The following is a 19,268-nucleotide window of genomic DNA, read 5'->3' on the forward strand; positions in this document are numbered from 1 at the left end:
TCTGTGACAATCTAGTTAGTTTTACCGTCCTTTGTCGACGGATATTTTAGATTGATTACCTTGTTTTCATCACTATATGGCTGTAATACTGCCGATGCGATGTAAAATTTTAACTCACTCACTATGACAGTAGGAAACTCCATTACGTCATTACTTTTAGACCAGTGTCGTTATTACCCGTAGACCAGTCTTGTTATTACCCGTAGACCAGTCTCGTTATTACCCGTAGACCGATTCTATTATTACTTACGGACTGGACTCGCTGTTAATTGCAGAATGGTCTTGTCATTACTTGCAGACTGGTCTCGTTATTACTTATAGACACGTTTTGTTATTACTTGTAGACACGTCTCGTTATTACTTGTAGACACGTCTTGTTATTACTTGTAGACACGTCTTGTTATTACTACTAGATCGTTCTTGACATTTCTTGTTGGCTGGCCTCGTTAGTACTTGCATACAGATGTCTTTATTTCTTGCAAAGAGGTCTCGTGATATTACCTGTAGACTGGTCTCGATATTAATTGAAGACAGGTGTTTTCACAATTAGGTGCAAGGGACACAGCACAGTTGACTAATGAATGTGATCTATGATACAAATCACATTTCTCCAACTCCACGCGTAAGCGCCAGGTGTTTACCTGGTTACTTAATACATAGGTTTGTCAATAGCTTTACTGGGAGATATACAGCAAGTTGTGGTGTTTACGTTTGTAAATCAGCTCCGGTTGTATTGAATACATTGGTGTTATTTGTGGAGTTTTCCTGGTTGCCAGCCTGGCACAATACAGCCACTGTGTAAACTAATGTGAAAGCCGATGGTATGACGAGATTCAGAGTGAAGACTGCCCCTTGCATTTTTATTGCTTATGAATGTGAAACGTGCCAAGCTCCAATCCAGCATAGAATCTTCAAGCAGTTGTTCCACAAGCTGCAGGAGGAATGGGGAAGAATTCTACAACAAAACCTCCAACAACTGATTTGATCTGTACCTAGGAGGTGTCGGAGGTGGTCATACGAAGTACTGATTTCAATACCACCTGGTGGACAGCAGACATGACTGTGATGGCTGTTATTCTCATGATATATGGACAAGATAGCGACGCAGTGCTCCACATAATTTCATTCATGTATCTTTGTTTTCCGCTGGTCTACACGTCCTTGAATAACACCAGATCTTCATTGATATTTGTGGTTTGCGTTTCGTTTTTTGAAAAGTGTACTAAAACTCATATTAACTCTCAGAATGAAACTGTTTTACCAAATCTGAAACGATAGAAAGTCACAAATGTCTTCTCGAAACGTCTTGCTGTCTGTTGCGCAGATGTGATCCATCTCAACCAACACACTTGTCTCGTTGGTTCTCCCAGCAAGTGTGAGCATTGCCATGTTCTTGTATACTAGTAGTTGTAAGGGCTCCGTGGTGATCTGTCGGTCATTACACACGGCCGCGGCTCTATGCGGTCTCACGTAAATACCCATCAGAAGTATATCGTGGTTGGTTACCTTGAGAATGTGCCCCATGGTTCTGGCATGGCGATGCACTGGTGGACTCACAGGGGGAGCCATGGGTACCTTCATAGGTACTTGTATCTGCTGCTACATCTGCTGAATATACGATTCGTAACATACGCTTGTGAAAAAAAATAAAAAATGATAGCTTCCTTTTTTCTCAATAACTTGAAAACCCGGGCTTCAACGGTATCCACCTTTTGTGTTCTCATAAATAATCTGTGCGTACTTTCGCTTTTCTGATTCCTGCCCCAAATTTAATTTGAATACTGTGCTGGAACATTGATCTGATGTCAAACACATCGTGATGGTTTAGTGATACCAGATCCAGAGATGGGTGTTATGTCAACAATGGGAACCATGCAATGGCCAGTACATTCCTAATTATGAATGTCCTTTGTTGTCCATTTCGACGGTTTCAGGATGGCTGGAGCTGCAAAACAGCTCCAGCTGGGGTTCTTATAATCGGCCAGTTATGAAAGAATTGGCAGTTATAAATCATCAGTATGTAAAACGTAATTGTTCTCAATGAACTGTAAGTTACTTTCTGAACTTTGATATTTACAAATTGCCCTTTTCGAGAACATGAAAAAAGAATAAGAAGAGGGCATACAACGTGAGGCAAAAACATCAAGTGTCACATCAATAGCCAAGAAGAACCCTGAAATAGACGACAATATGGAGGACTGTAAATTACTGCAGACATACTGCATAACCATAGCCACATTGTATACAATGGCCGTGTTACTTTCCAGAAGCTGGTATGGAGAAGAGGAGCATATTTTGTGGACACACAACTTCTTTATTGCAGAATATGTGGATGCGACTTTTCGGTGTATAAACACTCTTGTCACTATTTGCTCAAAGACTTCCAATGGCAGTGCAGATTTGCTTCTTTCTATATCATTGACAATCTTGACTGTAACACTGTCACTACTCCCGTGTGTAATAGAAGCCTGACATCTGTAGGAGCCTGTCTTGGATGTGTCACCATGTCCCCGAAGCACGGCTCCGTTGCAGAAGGCTGTTCCACTGTGTAACCACCTGCAGCTACATCCGGGTCTACAGAGGGCGGAGCACGTGATTGATGGCAGAACCTGGTGTTCAGTCACAGTGTAGGAAGAGGTCAAGGGGGTCAGGGAGATCTGGTAGGGACCGTCTGGAATATATGAAAATATGGCACGATGAAAAAAGAAGACATGCACCAACAATTACAGATGTATGATGGTGTATTGAAACGTCTGGGTAGAGCACATTGAAAGCTATATGATTTAGAGCTTGCATTAAAACGTGATGTGACCGGCACGTTAACACGTCCTTGGAAAATCGCGGTATGTAATTAAGATATAATTTCCATACTACATGTGTGATTCCAACGTTTAGTGGTGTTCATGACTGAGAACTATGAGATGAAAGGAGTGAACGAAACTTCAAATTCAGTTTGGTCATCCTAAAAAGTAAGTCTGGTAGCTGTGATATATTTCTTTCTATTGTACACGCTTTCCAGTATAAAACATTCAGTTGGAAGAGAACACTGCATCAGTAACAGTAAAGAAACAGTCTAGCCATAATTAACTCTACACGTCATTGCTGAGTCCCAGTGATGAACCACTCATTGGATTCTATGGTATGGATTTGGTGCTAATTAGAGTTTTGCTACAAAATGACTATCACAAATAAAGCACATTCTTCACTAACTATAATTCCCGTTCGAGGCAAAGGGTTACTTACGTTATTAATATCTGTTTTTAGATACAGCCCTCTTGACCCTTCTAAATAGCCACCCAGTGCGTCTTGGACAACTTTCAAATGTGGGCCCATCAGTGGTTGACTTAGTCATTCAGTAAATTCATTAATCATGGAAGACATGCAAACAATAAGCCGACATTAAACTGATATTTGGCACACCACTCAGGCGACCAGTTTTGTACTTTAGATTTTCTGAATGTACTTCAGACATGCTTCACATGCAAGTAAGTGGTATGTACATGAAACTTTCATTATAAAACAAAGAAGTAGAGATGTAAAGGACGTATACTTGAGTGTAGATATTTCTATACTTGAGCGTAGCAATATTCCATTGATATAAAGAAAGTGATGTTAGTGAGTGAGTAACTTAAAATTTAAAGTCACATCGGCAGTATTTTAGGCCATATCGTGACTAAAACAAATTGGAAATTCACCAAAATACATGCAAAAAAAACCCAAACTGTCAACGAAGGACCATAGAATCAACTAAAATATTATAGTATTTTTAAAGTAAACCTAGCATCTTTTTTCTAAACTTGGATTTCAAATTCGCCAACTCTCATATATATGTATACATATTTGGCATCATTACTGATACATGCACATTCTAAACTCTGTTTCTTCATACAGTTCTACTGCGCGTCTCACAGATGGTGACGTGAATTCATTAAACAGATCCTTGCTGCAGGTTCATTTTTGTAACCTCACTCTTTTGTGATGCCATTGTAACTCCTTTCGTCTATTAACACATCGTAATTTTATTATTTTCTTGGCTGCCTGTTGTAAGCTTTAGTTTTGTGTATATTTTAGTACTTTCCCCTTTAGTGGTATGTGAACAAGGCTGCTGACGAGACACGATGGATTGATTTCAATAACTGAGATCTCAGACATATTTTGAGAAAGACATTCCTGTTCAGTGTACTACTGTAATCTATAATGTAGGCTCATTGTAAAGAACAGCCTGAAGAAGTTTCAATGCCCCAGTGGATATCTTCTAATGCTAGAATTCTATCAAAACTATTCAGGGAGGGTACACTGGACTCGCAGGGGTAATAGAATACCTAGAGTACACAGTGTGCGTTGGAGACTTCAGAGTTACACAGTGTCCTCAGACATGATGTTTGATCACATGCATAGGAAAGCTCAAGCAGAGAAATGCAGTAGATGGTCTGATATTGACTTCCATACAGTCTTCTACTACCTGGATGAGAAGGATAACAGGGACAAAAGAGTAACCAGACTGTCATATTACAATAGGCACTCATGCCTAAATGACACCATATGCTTGAACTTTCAAAACCCAAGTGGTTGCAGATTTACATGGTGTAAGTATGCCCACGTGTTTTCTCCAGTGTCACGGCTCCCATTCCCAGTGTAGACGTCTGGACCCCCGGGCGCCGGGCGCCAGCCCCCAGCCTCGACAACACTGGGCCCAGTACAACAGGCACTGACGGGAAACTCCTACAGACACAACCAACCTCGTCACATGTGAGTGTTTATTCTAACCTTCTCACAGAGCGCCTTTATGTATTGCAACAGGAACTAGCAGATGATCATGATGAAGACTAGTGGTTTCAGGGTCATAAACAAAAGTGCTGTCCTGCAAAACGTAACATGTCAAAATTCAAAATCAGCCTTTGACAATCATGCACAAGTCGAAAGGAAAATCATGAATGAAGTGGCTCACGGACAATACTTTAAAAGTAACATGAAACAGACGATTATGAGTAGTTTAGCGGTGAAGACGATGTGCGGGTAATACATGGCAGTAGTCGACCGTGCGGGAGGTCCGTGAATGACCACGTGACTAAGAACTATAGAGCTTACGACAGTATCGATAAAGCTGTGGAAATGCTTACACCAAGGCTTTATGGCAAGAGTCGATCTCATAAACGCGTATAGAAGTGTGCCAGTTCATCCCGAGTGCTACGAGGCCTTAGGACTACAATAGAAGTTTAGTGAGGAAACCAATCACTCGTTCATGTTTCATACAAGACTTCCTTTTGATTCTGCAAGAAGTCCTGAAATATTCCATCACATATCGTGCAGTATTACAAGGATGATGAAAAGGAGGCGCTTTGACTTTGCCATTATCAGCGCGACTGAAGCGCTTTGTCAGGACACCCTTAATTGCCTTACAAACCTTATAGAAAAACTTTTGTAAAAATAATAAAAGAATAAACTTTCAAAAGTGACAGACTGTCTGAATCACTTCGTGACACTGAAGAAAGCCGAAAAGGCCCATTTTTAAAAGTTGATTGGCAAACGTAATTGGGCATGGCGTACTGTATATGGCGGACGGACATTTCTACGACGACTGATAGACTTGTGTAACACTGTCAAACATAAGCAGCACTATGTAATCTTTAATGCGGAAGTGAAAGCGGATATCAGATGGCGTAATATCTGTGAGACGTTTAATGGAACTATCTTTGCCTTTAAAGGTGAAGTTGTTCCGTATCACGAATTAGCTGCTGATGCGGTGGTTATTTCGGCGACGACTGGTTCTACGTAAACTGGACATGACGGCGATCAGCGAAGAACACATCAACATATAGAATTCGCAGCTATCTATGTGGCGTTAAAGAGGTGGGGTGCAACGTTATCAGGTTGACACGTGATAGCTTACACAGACTCTGTTCTGTATAAATAAAGAAACATCAATGAATCCTGCAATAATGTACTTCCTTAAAGAACTGTTCTGGTTATCAGCCAGATATGACTTCAAGATGACTGCGAGACACATCCCAGGCAAGAAAAATACAATTGCCGATAATCTTTCGAGACTACATCTACTGGGGAATGCAAATGGTTGGAAGGTTTCATTAAGGACTCTGTTATTCATCACATGACGATTGAAACGTTGCTCTATTTACAGGACCAATGGCAGAAGACTTGCGGTCTAGATGCAGAGATCAAGCAGTATCATCAATCGGCGAACGCAACAAATACTAAGAAAACGTACAACTCAATGTTAAAGGACTTTTTACGGTTCTGTCTATATTACGGTCTAACGCCGGTACCTGCACATCCTCAGACGATTCTACGCTACATGGCTTTCCTGGCACGATCGCTCAATACCACCAGGGTCCCTAATTACCTGAACATAGTTCGGCTTATCCACCTGGAAGCAGGCCTACCCAACCCTTTGAGTAATGTCAAGAAAGGTATCCTAAGACTGAAAAGGAAACCCCCGGCCCCAAAACTCCCCATTACACCAGAAATACTACTTGCCATAAGACAAAAGTTGGATCCACTGACCCCTTTCAACACGGCTTTCTGGGCGGCCTGTGTTGTCGCCTTCTTCACCGTTCTAAGAAAATCTACATTACTGCTAGACGACAAGGTTCGTGTAGACTCATCTAAGTATATATGCAATCGTGACGTCACCTGGCAGAATGAAAATGTGCTCTTAACCATGCGTCATAGTAAGACTATTCAGTTCGGGTAGAGAGCGTTGCAGATCCCCCTTTGCTCCATGGCATGCTCCCCTCTGTGCCCTGCGTCGGCACTAACTGCTCTATAGACTGGAATCCCACGAGCCCAATATCTCTTCTCTTTCTGGGGGGACGGTCGAATCCAAACCTTGACTCAGTCGGTATTTGTGACGTCACTACGTGATGTGTTACGCCAGTGTGGCTACCCTCCCTCACAGTACAGTGGACACTCCTTCAGACGGGCGGCTGCTCCTTCGCCTTAGCCATCGGCATGCCCACGTCGTCATTAAGCTTCATGGAGACTGGAAGTCTAACGCGTATGAACGCTACGTCATTTTAGAACCAGAAACACATATTAGTTTGCCCATGCCCTGGTTGTGGCAGCAACTATGAGACGTTAACGTTACAATGTTTTGGGTTTGGAGGTGTTTTAAATGTGTAGTTTTATAGTCTTCAATTAAAAGTTGACATTTATACCCAACATTGTCTTGTGATATTTGCATTCAAGCACAGGGCGAGTTAAGGAGGAAAATAATGGAATTATTATTTTGTGTTTAACTCGGCTGCTTTCGGAAGTGGGCGGAAACATCCAAGCGTCCCTGCACGTGCAGCAGCAAGGCGGGACCCCATTTGAATCTGCAGTGCTAGTCTCACATCAGCTGGCGGACACCGACCTCCCACCCACCCATATCAAAGACTTTTAGTGTCAGCTTTTGTAGACTGGTAGACCGGTCTCGTTACTACTTTTAGACCAGTCCCGTTATTACTTGTCTCTTCCTACTCGGGTGCAAGGGAGACAGCTCAGTTGAGCTGTGTCGGTGCCAGCTGGTACTCCCAAAGTCAACTGACATGAAAGCCGATGTGTGACGAGATTCCGACTGACGATTGCCCATTGTTATTCCCAGGTTGTCTCCTGCGCACATGTAACCATCATCGACCCTGACACGATGAGGTATAAAGGTACATAACCAGACTGTCTTGACAATTTCGCTGTAACTGCGATATGACTCTACCAGCTGTCGAATCATTACTGAGATCCACCACTATCAGCCAAATACTGACAAATTATGTATCTAGTTGTCTGGCTCCATTTACATGTAGCAGTACACTGTAAACCTGGACATTTTTGCGAGCGATAAATTCATGCGAAGAATGCGATGTTTATTGTATCGCCAATAAATAAGATATCGTCGCATTTATTAAAAGCTGCCTTCTCATGTCGACGATCAAAAGTTTTTCTTAATCAACCAACAAACATTATGTATGTTTCTCGTACACGTGCTTCATAAACGGTCCATATCATCAAGTTGTCAAAGAGCAGAGTAACGATGTTTGGGGGAGATAATTAATCAGAGTGAATAAGCTGAAGAATACATTCAACAACAATACTCGTAAAAGTTGTCAAATGAACATAATAACCTACTACTTCCATCTTTTTGGAGCGATTTTTGTGCCGTATCTTTCCAAATGACCACCACATTCTAAATGAAATATCCAATGAAAAAGAATCGACAAACCATCATGACGAACTCACTTTAATTTTCAAGGAAATAATAGAGACGTTTACGTCAAAGCAATAATGCATTAGACCGAACGTGTATCCATAACTGAAACTGATATGATGTATACTCGTGTGATTCGTTAGTTAGTTCCATGATGAAGACCTGCAAAAACAAAGTATACAAATAAAGATATTTGAACATACGGAAAACGATGCAAAATGAAAGCATCATAATACGAAAGTATTGTGCCGGAACAGAACCGATATCCTATGGTGATGATTACTGATGTTCATGTATTTATGGAGACGCATCATACTGGAACAGACGAGAGGCATATGCATGTGTTAACCTGATCCACGACGATGAGTCTAAACGTTTGATTGGTAGTATATATGCTATTAAAGGATTCAAGGACACAGTTGATCATTGAGGATGTGTAAGATTCCCATCACCGGGCGTATTCATGGTTTGGTTACCTTGAGAGTGTGCCCCAGTGTTCCCGTATGGCGATGCTGTGATTGACTCGTAAGTCACGTTGGGAGTCTCTGTCAAGCGTTCATATGTGCCTGTGTCTTCTGCAGCATCTGCTGAAAATAACAAAACATCAAATTACAGCTCTATCTCACTACAACCCAGATAATCTGACAATACATCGCTGTGAGAACTCGAGACTTGACTTTATTGAATGACATGCCTCTACCTTTCGTGTTCTCATAAATCTTCAACTGTGTGTACTGTTGATTTTGTATACTGCGCTGGTGCACTGACCTGATCTGAAACATATTGTAATGATTTAACGATAACAAGATACAGAGGTAAGTGTTGTCTCCTCCAAGGGGAAACAAGTAATACCAGTACATACCTAATGAAGAATATTCTCTGTTGTCCATTTCCACAGGTTCAGGATGGCTGGAACTACAAAAGAAACAGGTCAGATGGCATCAGTTGGGCAACACATTGAAGGAATAAGTTCATACGCTCCAGAATGTGAAATGTAATTTTGTTTAACATATTGTAAGTACGAACTATTTTCCTTAGTTACTGTAAAATCGTTATTATTCACGGGGGTGTAATTTTCGCGCTTTTCGCGCAAAAATATTATCCGCGAAAATAAAACCTCCGCGAATAATTACGATAAATTGTGAAAATAAAAACAAAGAGCTTTGAGTTTCAGTTTTGTATTGCTAGTAATTTGACGACAAGTACACGACAAGATTATCTGATCCACGCATTGTTTCAATGAACTTTGACATTTAAATTACCTTTTAGGTGAAGCTCCTGGAATGGAAAAAGATACAGATCTTATGTGAAACAGAGACATATACATGCCACATCAATCGTAAGTATACCAGGAAGAGAGAATGACACACGTTGCTGTGAATTAGTGCAGATAGAGATATTGTCATAGATTCATTAGAAAGATAGGATGTGCAGATCCCCTTTCCTGGCATCATTGATAACCAGTGATTCACATATTGTAGACCATGTATTATACGTTTAGGAGAAGACCTACAACATGTAAACTGTGTTCAATCACATACCATCGAGGAATTAACTATGTACCTTTCAGACTGTTTCCGAACACGCACCCCTTTCTGTACAGTATTATTAGAATGGTTCCTCCAAAGAGCAAGGTAAGAAGAAAGGTTCCTACTGTCACTCCAGCTATTATCCCTGAACAGGAAGCGTCTAGGTTTTGCTGGTCTGGTGGATCTATATTGTAAGCAAAACATCATAGTATATGATTGTGAATTGTACTCACATGTGATTAAACTAAGCACTGCGCATTACTGGGATCCATATGACTTGCCAACTAAACGCAGACGTGCATGCGCCTTTGAACGCAATGAATATGCCATAACTGCACCAAGTATTTGCAGAAATGTATCTTTGTACATTTGTCAAGTTCATATTTACCACAGGATAACTGATGCTTTGGTAATAGGGACCCACAAATATGTTCCATGTACTTACACTAGTTATGCGTGATAATTGTGTCTGTGTAAGTCAATATACCTAACACTCAAAGCATTGCCATCGCCTGGAAGGGCTTCATTTAGCTAAGGTTATGTAGGGGACACATACCCCCCGCAGTCGCAGTTTCTACAAAGACATGTCTGTTAGAACTTCCGTAGTCATTTCTAGCCTGTAGTCGAAATGGATATATCTCTCCTGGTGTAAGCCCAGTCACCTCCACCACCATTATCTCGCCTCTGTCATCATACGATTTATATGCAGTCCACCTTCTTGTAGCAAACTGACGATACTCAATCAGAAACGTCTGAGTGCATCCACCATTGAAACCAGGCAGCCAGGACAACCATATTGACGACGTGGTTGCATTATCCAGATCTCTAAACTGTGTAGGTGTCTGTGGTGGTCCTTGCAACACATTAACGGGAAAATGATTTGCTGTAGTTTCATCTTAGAATGTTTGCAATTTAGTAGTTGTGGGACGAACGTGAACATAGAATATACAGTTAGAAATAGTTACATGAAGATCTTGAAAGCGTGAATGACGAATGAGAAATCGGAAATCTGCAACTCACCCGCAGGCACTAAGGTGACAGTGTATGTCACTGGTTCGCCAACACCATTGCTTACTGCAAGATCATAGTCCCCGAAGTCCTGCTGCTCGAGGTTGGTAAGGTGTAGTCTGGCAGTCACTGAGATGTCTGAGACAGGGATGGAGGTACCAGTGAGGTCCTGGGTGGTGCTGATGGATCTACTCCAGATGAATGTAGGAAGGGGGTAGGCAAAGACTGACACAGACACAGTCACGTCACCGCCCAGCCTTGTTGCGAACTTGAGTGGGAGAGAAACTGTCTCAGCAACACGTGGGGGACCTCAAAGAAATTAAGCAAGCAAATGACTTTATTCAATATCCATTCAATAAATAAATTCAATATCCATGTGGCAACTGTCATATATAGCTATTGACAGCACATAAACAAATAATGCATATATTAGCTCATTTCGAAATCTATATCGGTTGTAGATATTGCTAGAAGTAAGGGTTAGTTACCATTTCAAGATGCATAATGGCATTTTTATAGCAGCCAAACCTTACTACTACTACTACTACTACTACTGCCGCTGCTACCACTACTACTACTACTGCTACTACTACTACTACTACTACTACTACTGCCACTGTTGTTCACTGTTACTACTACCACTACAGATACCTTTTCTGCCACTAATAAAATCAGTTGTAGCACTAGTACTGTTCATAGATGATTTGCTCAGAAATAACTCACATTTGACCAGCAGCTCCACCCTCTCGGTGACAGGTGCTCCAATCTTGTTGGAAGAAAAACACGAGTAGTTCCCTCTTTGTCTACAGTTTGCCGATTGCAGTATGTATATTGCTGTCAGGGAGTTATCTGTCCTTGTCAACTCCTGGGAGCCATTCATTAACCTGATGACTGACCTTGGGTTGCCAGCATTATCCAACTCACACCTGAAAGTCACTGGATCAGACTCATTGACTGTCACTGACCCACTGCGGGAGTTTCCAGTCATTATACGTATACTTGAATGATCTGAAGATAAATCCAAAAAGGTGACACTATATTCTGTAGGAAGCTAAAATGTTTATTGGTGTTTGAACACATATTGGTGTTTGAACACATGCCATTTATTGACGTTTATACTGTGACATTGTCACCGGACATCTCACACTGTACTGGGGACCGCTTGTGTGATGGTTCTTCCTGTCAAAGTCATCGTGACATAGCAGATATAATCTACTGTACACGGATTATCTTAGTGAGTGCAATGTTCCACGCATCCTTCGACCCCCCTGCCTATACTACCATGTGTGGTTTGAGAGACAGTTTTGAAAATCTCCGTCTTCATCTCAACAACATTCAAAGAATTACGATGAAAATTGCTGAAGTGAAAACACTTCAGGATTTCAGTACTATCTGCTTGAATGAGCTAAGTATGAAATGATGCTACCTTTTAAAATGGGAAATACGTTAAGAAGCACCAGTGAGAGATCACATACATAATGTACCACATGCATTAGTCAGTAAAATGCACCACAGAATAGCCAGGTTGCATGAATAGCATGTAGCAAAACATGGGAGTACGTGTTAGGAGTTCCGGCATAGTGTTTGTTCCCCGTTATCAACAAATGACCACATATTTTCTCTCAGAACCATCTTCTCATTGCAATACCTCGCACTTTGTCTTTTGTATTTTTTATCTCCCATTGTAGACATCCACGTGGACAGTTGTGCTGTTTTATGTAATGTGATGTCCACAGTCAGTCTCTGTACTCACAGTTGACAATGACCTTGACAGTTGATCTCGCCTGCAGACCACCATCAGGACACACACTGCCTGTGTTGACCCTCCCAGTACAGCTGTACTCCCCCTCATCAGATCTGTTCAGGTTAGCTTTCACCACACTACTTCCTGGTATTGGGGAACCATTGAACGTCCAGGAGATGTCAACATTGTCAGGATTACCATCAACTGAGCATGTGAGAGACAAGCTCTCTCCTTCCTTCCTGGTCTGTGTGGCAGCCGGAGATACTGATGGCACTCCCACATCTGACAGAGGAATTGGGTATCGGATTATCCATGGGTTTAGATGAGGTTTACTGATTTTTTCAGCGTGGCTAGACATAAGCATGGAAGATAAAAAGTAACGATATTGTTCACCACGAAATATATTATTTTAGTTGTCTTGTCAGCTGCATCCATTCGCACAATGGCACGTCACAACGAATTATTACTACTCCTTTGTCTCAACGATTTATAACTCTTACAATATACATTGAGTTGCCTGGCATCTGACTGTGGACGAGAGGAACCAGCTCTGTCGGTGTAGTTGTTACCAGCGGCACATCTAATGTCAGCTCCGTTGTCAGCCTTCTCTGGAGAAAGAGTGTAGGAGCTCCCTGTGTGGACAGCTATGTTGTTCTTTGTCCAGTAGAAGGTGGCTGGAGGGTTGCCGTGGTCAGGAGATGAGGAGCAGGTCAGTGATGTGGACTTTCCCTGACACAGAGTACCAGGGTTGGTTATGCTGGGTTTGTCGGGTGGATCTGTAATACATATATACAGTGTGATACACTGACGAGGCCAGTGATGTAGACACGGAGTACCAGGGTTGGTTATGCTGGGTTTGTCGTGTGGATCTGTAATACATATATACAGTGTGATACACTGACGAGGCCAGTAATGTAGACACAGAGTACCAGGGTTGGTTGTGCTGGGTTTGTTTGGTGGATCTGTAATACATACATACAGTGTGATGCATTGCCTAGATTACTGATGAGGATCAGGCAGACGAAATTCTTATGTATCTGTACATCTCCTCCCAATACTCACAATACACTGTAAATGTCTGAGTCACAGCCTCATCGTATCCTCCATACATCCACGTTGCCTGACACAGACACTGTTCGGTGTTCTGGTGTTTAGTAACCAGGAAGGTCAGTGAGGATGTCTTGGTTTCTCCGCTGCTGGACTCGGTGCTGGTGTTGTAACAGGACCACGTGATGTCGGCCAGAGGATTGCCCCCCGTCACTGTGCACCTGATGGTATTTTCGACTCCAGCATACATCACGGACGTGAAGTCCAGGACTGTAGGACGACCTGGAGGAGGATCTGAAGGATCAAAAGGTGAGTATTATGTACGCTTACATATACATCACGGAGATGAAATCCTGGAGTCTCTAGGGACACATGGAGGTGCGTCTGCAGAATCAACAGCTGAGTATTAGGTAGGTTATGTATGCACCACGGAGGTGGTGTGCTCTGTTGAAGGGCGGTCGGCAGGATCGTGTGGTGGTATCAACATATGTATGAAATGTAAGTTATAAATTGTGTGTACACGAAGGGGTTGACACCTGTGACTGCTGTTTCAAACTCATTTTATACTAAAAGAATTATGAAGACATGCAGCTATTCATCTTACATTTCAGTCTGAAAAAGAAATCGATTGACAAGTCTGTAAGCAAATTACATATATAGAAACATGATTTACATCGGAGAAGGGCAGAGTAGTGTAGGGTATATTAGATCACACTGTCCAAAAATACGCAAAGTATTTGGTGATCTGTGTCACTGATCTTGACTGGATTTATTCAGCTACGTAACCATTCAAACACACACCGAATCTTGAAGCCAATGTGAATCAAAATAAATAGTAAAGCATTGGATTTCGCTTTGGGAAACGGTTATCAATCACATGCTGAAAGAATGAGCATACAGTGATGATTGAACTGCAGACTGAGATTCAGGACAATATTTATAAAAGAAATGCGTATTGCATGTTTCATCAAATGGTTGCATAAATCCCATGAATTGATCAGGAGCGAATGTCCTTGCCAAATATCTCACATAAATACAAATACAATTAACACAAAATAGGGACAGGTTTCGTTGGAAAACGAGTAGTCTGATAAGGTTATGAAACATAATAGTAACTTAAGTGTGCTGTGGGGAATGGTCTGTGAACAATGCACTGGAGTTGCTTAAAGTATTTGAGACAATTTCGAAAACAGAAATATATTACAACTGTTTGATGCCTTTGCAGCTGTCATTCCGGGTGTCAAGTTAATCAACTTACACTTGATATCCCGGAGAGACAGAGTCTTGTTTACTACCACTGCTGTCCTGGTGTTTCTCACGCTACATCTGACATCTGGCTTGTTCCTCACAGGACGAAATGTCCGAGTCTGTGACCACGGGGTACCTGCTGATCCTGTCACAGATCCTGTACTTCCTCCTGTTATGTGCGTCCCGTCAGTGTAGTCCCAGGTGAAGGTCACTCCGGGAGACACAGACGTCAAGGTCTCGCATGTCAAGGTTAGGTCTCTGTCCTCCGTTGCGATGGTGCTTGTTGGTTTTGTTAAATTCACCTGGTCTGTGTCTGGTCCATCTAGTTACATGTAAACATTACTATCAGTAAAGATACTCACTAGGTTAAACCTTTGGCCTGAGGGTGACACTATACAGAAACGTTGGCTTTCGCATCAACATGAACATGCTATATTTTACGAAGAAATCTTAGAGAACGAGTTTCTTATCAATACACTTCCCCTCCGCCGATATAATATTTAAACTTCATTTAAATGTATTCTCGATTTTTTTCACATCATTTGAAACGTTTTCTAAATAAATATCGGTTGACAGTAAAGTGTGGCCTTCCTCCCAGTTTGTGTACTCTTTCAAATAAACCTATAAAGGACATAAAACGTTTGTAAACCTACAGCCACGGGAAAATTGGACATAATCCCTCCAACCTATGAAAGATCTGATCGACATATATCAATATATCAGAAATCAGAAAATTATTACACCGGTCCACTTTTACAACTAACCCCTTCCACTGATTTTCTCCTTTACATATAAATAATATTTAATGTAAGACAAGGTTTACATGACTTTTCTTTTATGTAGCAGCTCATTTCGTTTCTGGGCATAACAACACCATAAACAACGTATCTATTTAATCACTTATCTGTTATTTATCATTCCAAGTAAATGAATATATTCCATATATATATATATATCCAGCTATTTAACAATGTACTTGAACATCGTTTATATATGGCACTAGGCTTGTTTGCGTATCCAGGCTTCTGCTTTGATGAAATGAAAATATGTTTGAACCATATTAGAGTGCCAGAGTTTCATTGAGCTGTCAATGGCGGACCCATCAAAGTGTTTACAAAGTTCGTGTCGCTTGTGCTGCTCATCGTCAAAATTAATATACTGCACACTAACTTTTTTCACTTACTGTTTAGTGTATAGTGTTTGACTCAGTATACGTGTACTCTTCCACAAAGATGAAGACATATTGTATGCACCTGGTACAGCTGTAGTGGAACAGTCTACATCATGGAGGGGAGAGAGCTAGTGATTAAGAACCACTCGTCCTGTGTATTACACGGGTAGTCAAACAGGAGTTACAATGGGAATGAACCGTCACACCGGCTCCATCAGACGGTGTCTACTTACACGAAATCTCCTGTGTGACCATGTTACACTGTGTTTATGGACACCATTCCTCCAGTGTGGCTGTCAGACTGTGAGTGAGTGAGTGAGTTTTACGCCACACTCAGCAATATTCCAGCTAGATCTCGGTGTCTGCTTAAACCAAGCCTCCAGTGTGGCCATGTCGGTCTGTGTCTACATACACCAAACCTCCAGTGTGGCTATGTTAAGCTGTGTCTACTAACAGCAAGCATCCAATGTGGCTTTGTTAGAGCGTGTCTACTTACACCAGACCTCCAGTATGGTTCTGTTAGACAACAGGGAGGTCTGACCGTTGATATTTTCAGCCTGACAGCGAACGCTCCTCCCCAGGTCACTCCTACTGACAGTGAATGTGACGGAGCTTCTTGTCGCCACCAGGACACCAGATGTCGTCTCTGTGCTGACTGTAGGAGTCGTTCCTGGTGGCAATGTCGCCCAGGTGACAGCAGAAGTAGGGAAACTGGATGAGGTCACACATGTCAAGGTCAGGGATAGACCTGTCGCTAGTCCTATCTTCTCATTATCAGAACTGATATTTGTCAGTGTCACCGAGATAACTGGGACTGCAATGGCAAACGTAACTGTTAGAACAGCAACATACTGCAACAGTGGTGGCATGCCTTGATGTGCATCACTATAGTACCTTTTAATGATGAATATGATGTATTTGACAATAGGTATGAGGTGGATTCCAATTCAAACTGCATTACATCTCTATTTCAAAAAAACGTGTTGCGGGATCAACAAGCCAGCGAGTAGCCATTTACTCTCAATGCCTATCCCTTGATATTTTACATGCAGTCAACACTTTTACCGGGTGAATATTGAAATAATTATTAGTCCAGAATAATAATCATATAGCGAAAAACACCATTTTTATTATGTTTCTGCATTTAAGTTAGATCACTAAACACAAGCCAAAGTCGTGAGGAAATAATCCAAAAATCGCTATCCGTAATTTCACCTTGATTCTTTACTACCTTCTTTCTTTGAAATCACCGAGTGAACTAGCATTGAGGTGATCCAAGGGGTCCGATATCGTGGTATCTCCGATGAAACATACTTTGATTAACTACTTGTTTTGCACACTTTGTAGATTAGAACTGTTTTGTAACTCAAAATAATAGCAAACATATACATTACAATCTACTAAAATTGATATCAAAGCCTCAAAGGGTCACATGAGTATTTAATTAATCACCAACCAGGTTATTGATGGAATTATTTTAAACCAATGATCAGCTCACCAGGGAACTGTATAGTGTTTGATGTGGCAGAATTGGTATACGTGGGAGGATCAAAGGAGTCATGTTCCACACTGACAGTGAGAGACACCTGTCTGTTGTAGAGACTGACTGTGTTGCCTGGTAGAGACAGGATGTTGGTTGTCTGGACCTGGCCTGAAGGACATGGTCCCTGGGTGGAAGATGTACTGCTGGGAGGGACGCCACTCACACCCTGTGAACATAATACAGTAGTTAAATAGACTGACTGTTCCCTGCTAGAGACATCGTTTTGTTTGTCTGGACCTGGCCTGAAGGACATGACCCCCGGGTGGAAGAGGCGCTGTGGTGATGGACGCCAATATCATGATAAACGTGAAGTTCCCTACCTGCTGGTACCTCCATGTGATGACTGTGGCAGGGGCAGAACACGGAGAGGTCACAGTGACGGAGATGGTGTTCTGTGGTGTCACGGAGGACGGGAGAGAAGTCAGTTGTGGAGAGAAGGTCACAGAGCTCCATTCTAGTACAGCTGATAAGAAGGCAAGATATAGATATAATATGGTGTCTTTCTTTACATGACTCCTGTTTACAATTATGCAACGTTTCTTTTCAAACAAAGGCGCGAATTTGACTAGCCTGGTGGCGTGAGGTTTGACGTGGTGCCTGCCCTCGGATGTACCAATGTAAAAACGGGTTCCATCTTGAGCCACAGCTAATTGTGTCCATTCATCATAATAAAATTAACACACAAAACCAACCTGCAAACTGTGATAGAGTGATGCTATTTGACACTGAGACACCAGCACTACATGTCCACGTCCCACTGTCTCTGGTGGAGTCTGGTGATGCGATGTCTAGAGTCATGATCCTGGATGTACTGTCCAGACTCAAACTGTATCCTGATACAGGCGTCCCACAGACACCTGATGGTGGGCAGCCTCCCTGGACAGAAGCGGGACCTTTAATGAACCGTGCAGTGGAGGTGATCGCTGCATCTAGGGTACAGGTGAAGCTGAAACTGACCCACTCCACAGGAACACGTCTGTTGGTGGCAAGAACCGGAGCTGACTCTGAAACAACATAACTTGTGAGTTGTGTGTTTTACTTGTTGCTGGTGACCTTGTTATTGTTATGACCCTTTTTGGTACAGAATGTATGTCAGTTCGATATTGGGTAGCGGTAATGCAGGTGATTTCTAATTGTTTCTGGTAATATACGGACCAGCACAACCACGTCGGTGCCCCCAATATGTGTTTCATAAATGCACGGATGATAATAGGAATGTGTTCATGGATGATCAACTTCTTTATAGTGCAATGGAGACGTTTCGGTATAGATGTGTATACCGATTCCAAGCATCAATGTGCCATACTTGAATGAGTGAGTGAGTGAGATTTTGCAGCAATACCACGGAAGGGGAACATCAGAAACGGGCTTCACATAGGATATTCATATGGGTAATCGAACCCACACGTTTCTACGTGGCCAGGGAACGCTTTAACCACCGGGTTGTACCACCGCTCCCTCCCTCCATGCTTGGAAACGGCGTATATACATAAACTTAATGCACAATAAGGAAGTTGGTCATCCATAAACACTTGTCATTTCTTACCCGTGAAGGTCCCGGGGTAGAATAGGCCTTCAGCAACCCATGATTGCCATAAAAGGTGACTATGCTTGTCGTAAGAGGCGACTAACGGGATCGGGTGGTCAGACTAGCTGACTTGGTTGACACATGTCATCGGTTCCCCATTGCGCAGATCGATGCTCATGTTGTTGATCACTGGATTGTCTGGTCCAGACTCGATTATTTACAGACCGTCGCCATATAGCTGGAATATTGC

The 19,268-nt window shown here is 42.1% G+C and overlaps 1 protein-coding gene across 1 annotated transcript in view; it reads right to left on the reverse strand.

Moving 5' to 3' along the window:
• The window catches only part of LOC137287438 (hemicentin-1-like), a 55,397-nt gene extending 37,019 nt beyond the window's left edge, over nucleotides 1-18,378 (reverse strand). Inside the window, exons 1-14 of the mRNA XM_067819712.1 lie at nucleotides 18,183-18,378; nucleotides 17,811-17,953; nucleotides 17,446-17,656; nucleotides 16,444-16,761; nucleotides 14,787-15,098; nucleotides 13,544-13,822; nucleotides 12,982-13,257; nucleotides 12,491-12,763; nucleotides 11,461-11,745; nucleotides 10,750-11,046; nucleotides 10,286-10,582; nucleotides 9,764-9,913; nucleotides 9,463-9,478; nucleotides 9,063-9,115 (exon numbers count right to left, since the gene is read on the reverse strand). Coding sequence (XP_067675813.1) covers nucleotides 9,063-9,115; nucleotides 9,463-9,478; nucleotides 9,764-9,913; nucleotides 10,286-10,582; nucleotides 10,750-11,046; nucleotides 11,461-11,745; nucleotides 12,491-12,763; nucleotides 12,982-13,257; nucleotides 13,544-13,822; nucleotides 14,787-15,098; nucleotides 16,444-16,761; nucleotides 17,446-17,656; nucleotides 17,811-17,953; nucleotides 18,183-18,288 — 3,016 coding nt within the window. The 5' untranslated portion in view covers nucleotides 18,289-18,378. The remainder of the gene's footprint in view (nucleotides 1-9,062; nucleotides 9,116-9,462; nucleotides 9,479-9,763; nucleotides 9,914-10,285; nucleotides 10,583-10,749; nucleotides 11,047-11,460; nucleotides 11,746-12,490; nucleotides 12,764-12,981; nucleotides 13,258-13,543; nucleotides 13,823-14,786; nucleotides 15,099-16,443; nucleotides 16,762-17,445; nucleotides 17,657-17,810; nucleotides 17,954-18,182) is intronic.
• Nucleotides 18,379-19,268: the final 890 nt, after the last annotated feature.

This window comes from Haliotis asinina, chromosome 1, assembly GCF_037392515.1.
Source record: "Haliotis asinina isolate JCU_RB_2024 chromosome 1, JCU_Hal_asi_v2, whole genome shotgun sequence".
NCBI lineage: Eukaryota > Metazoa > Mollusca > Gastropoda > Lepetellida > Haliotidae > Haliotis > Haliotis asinina.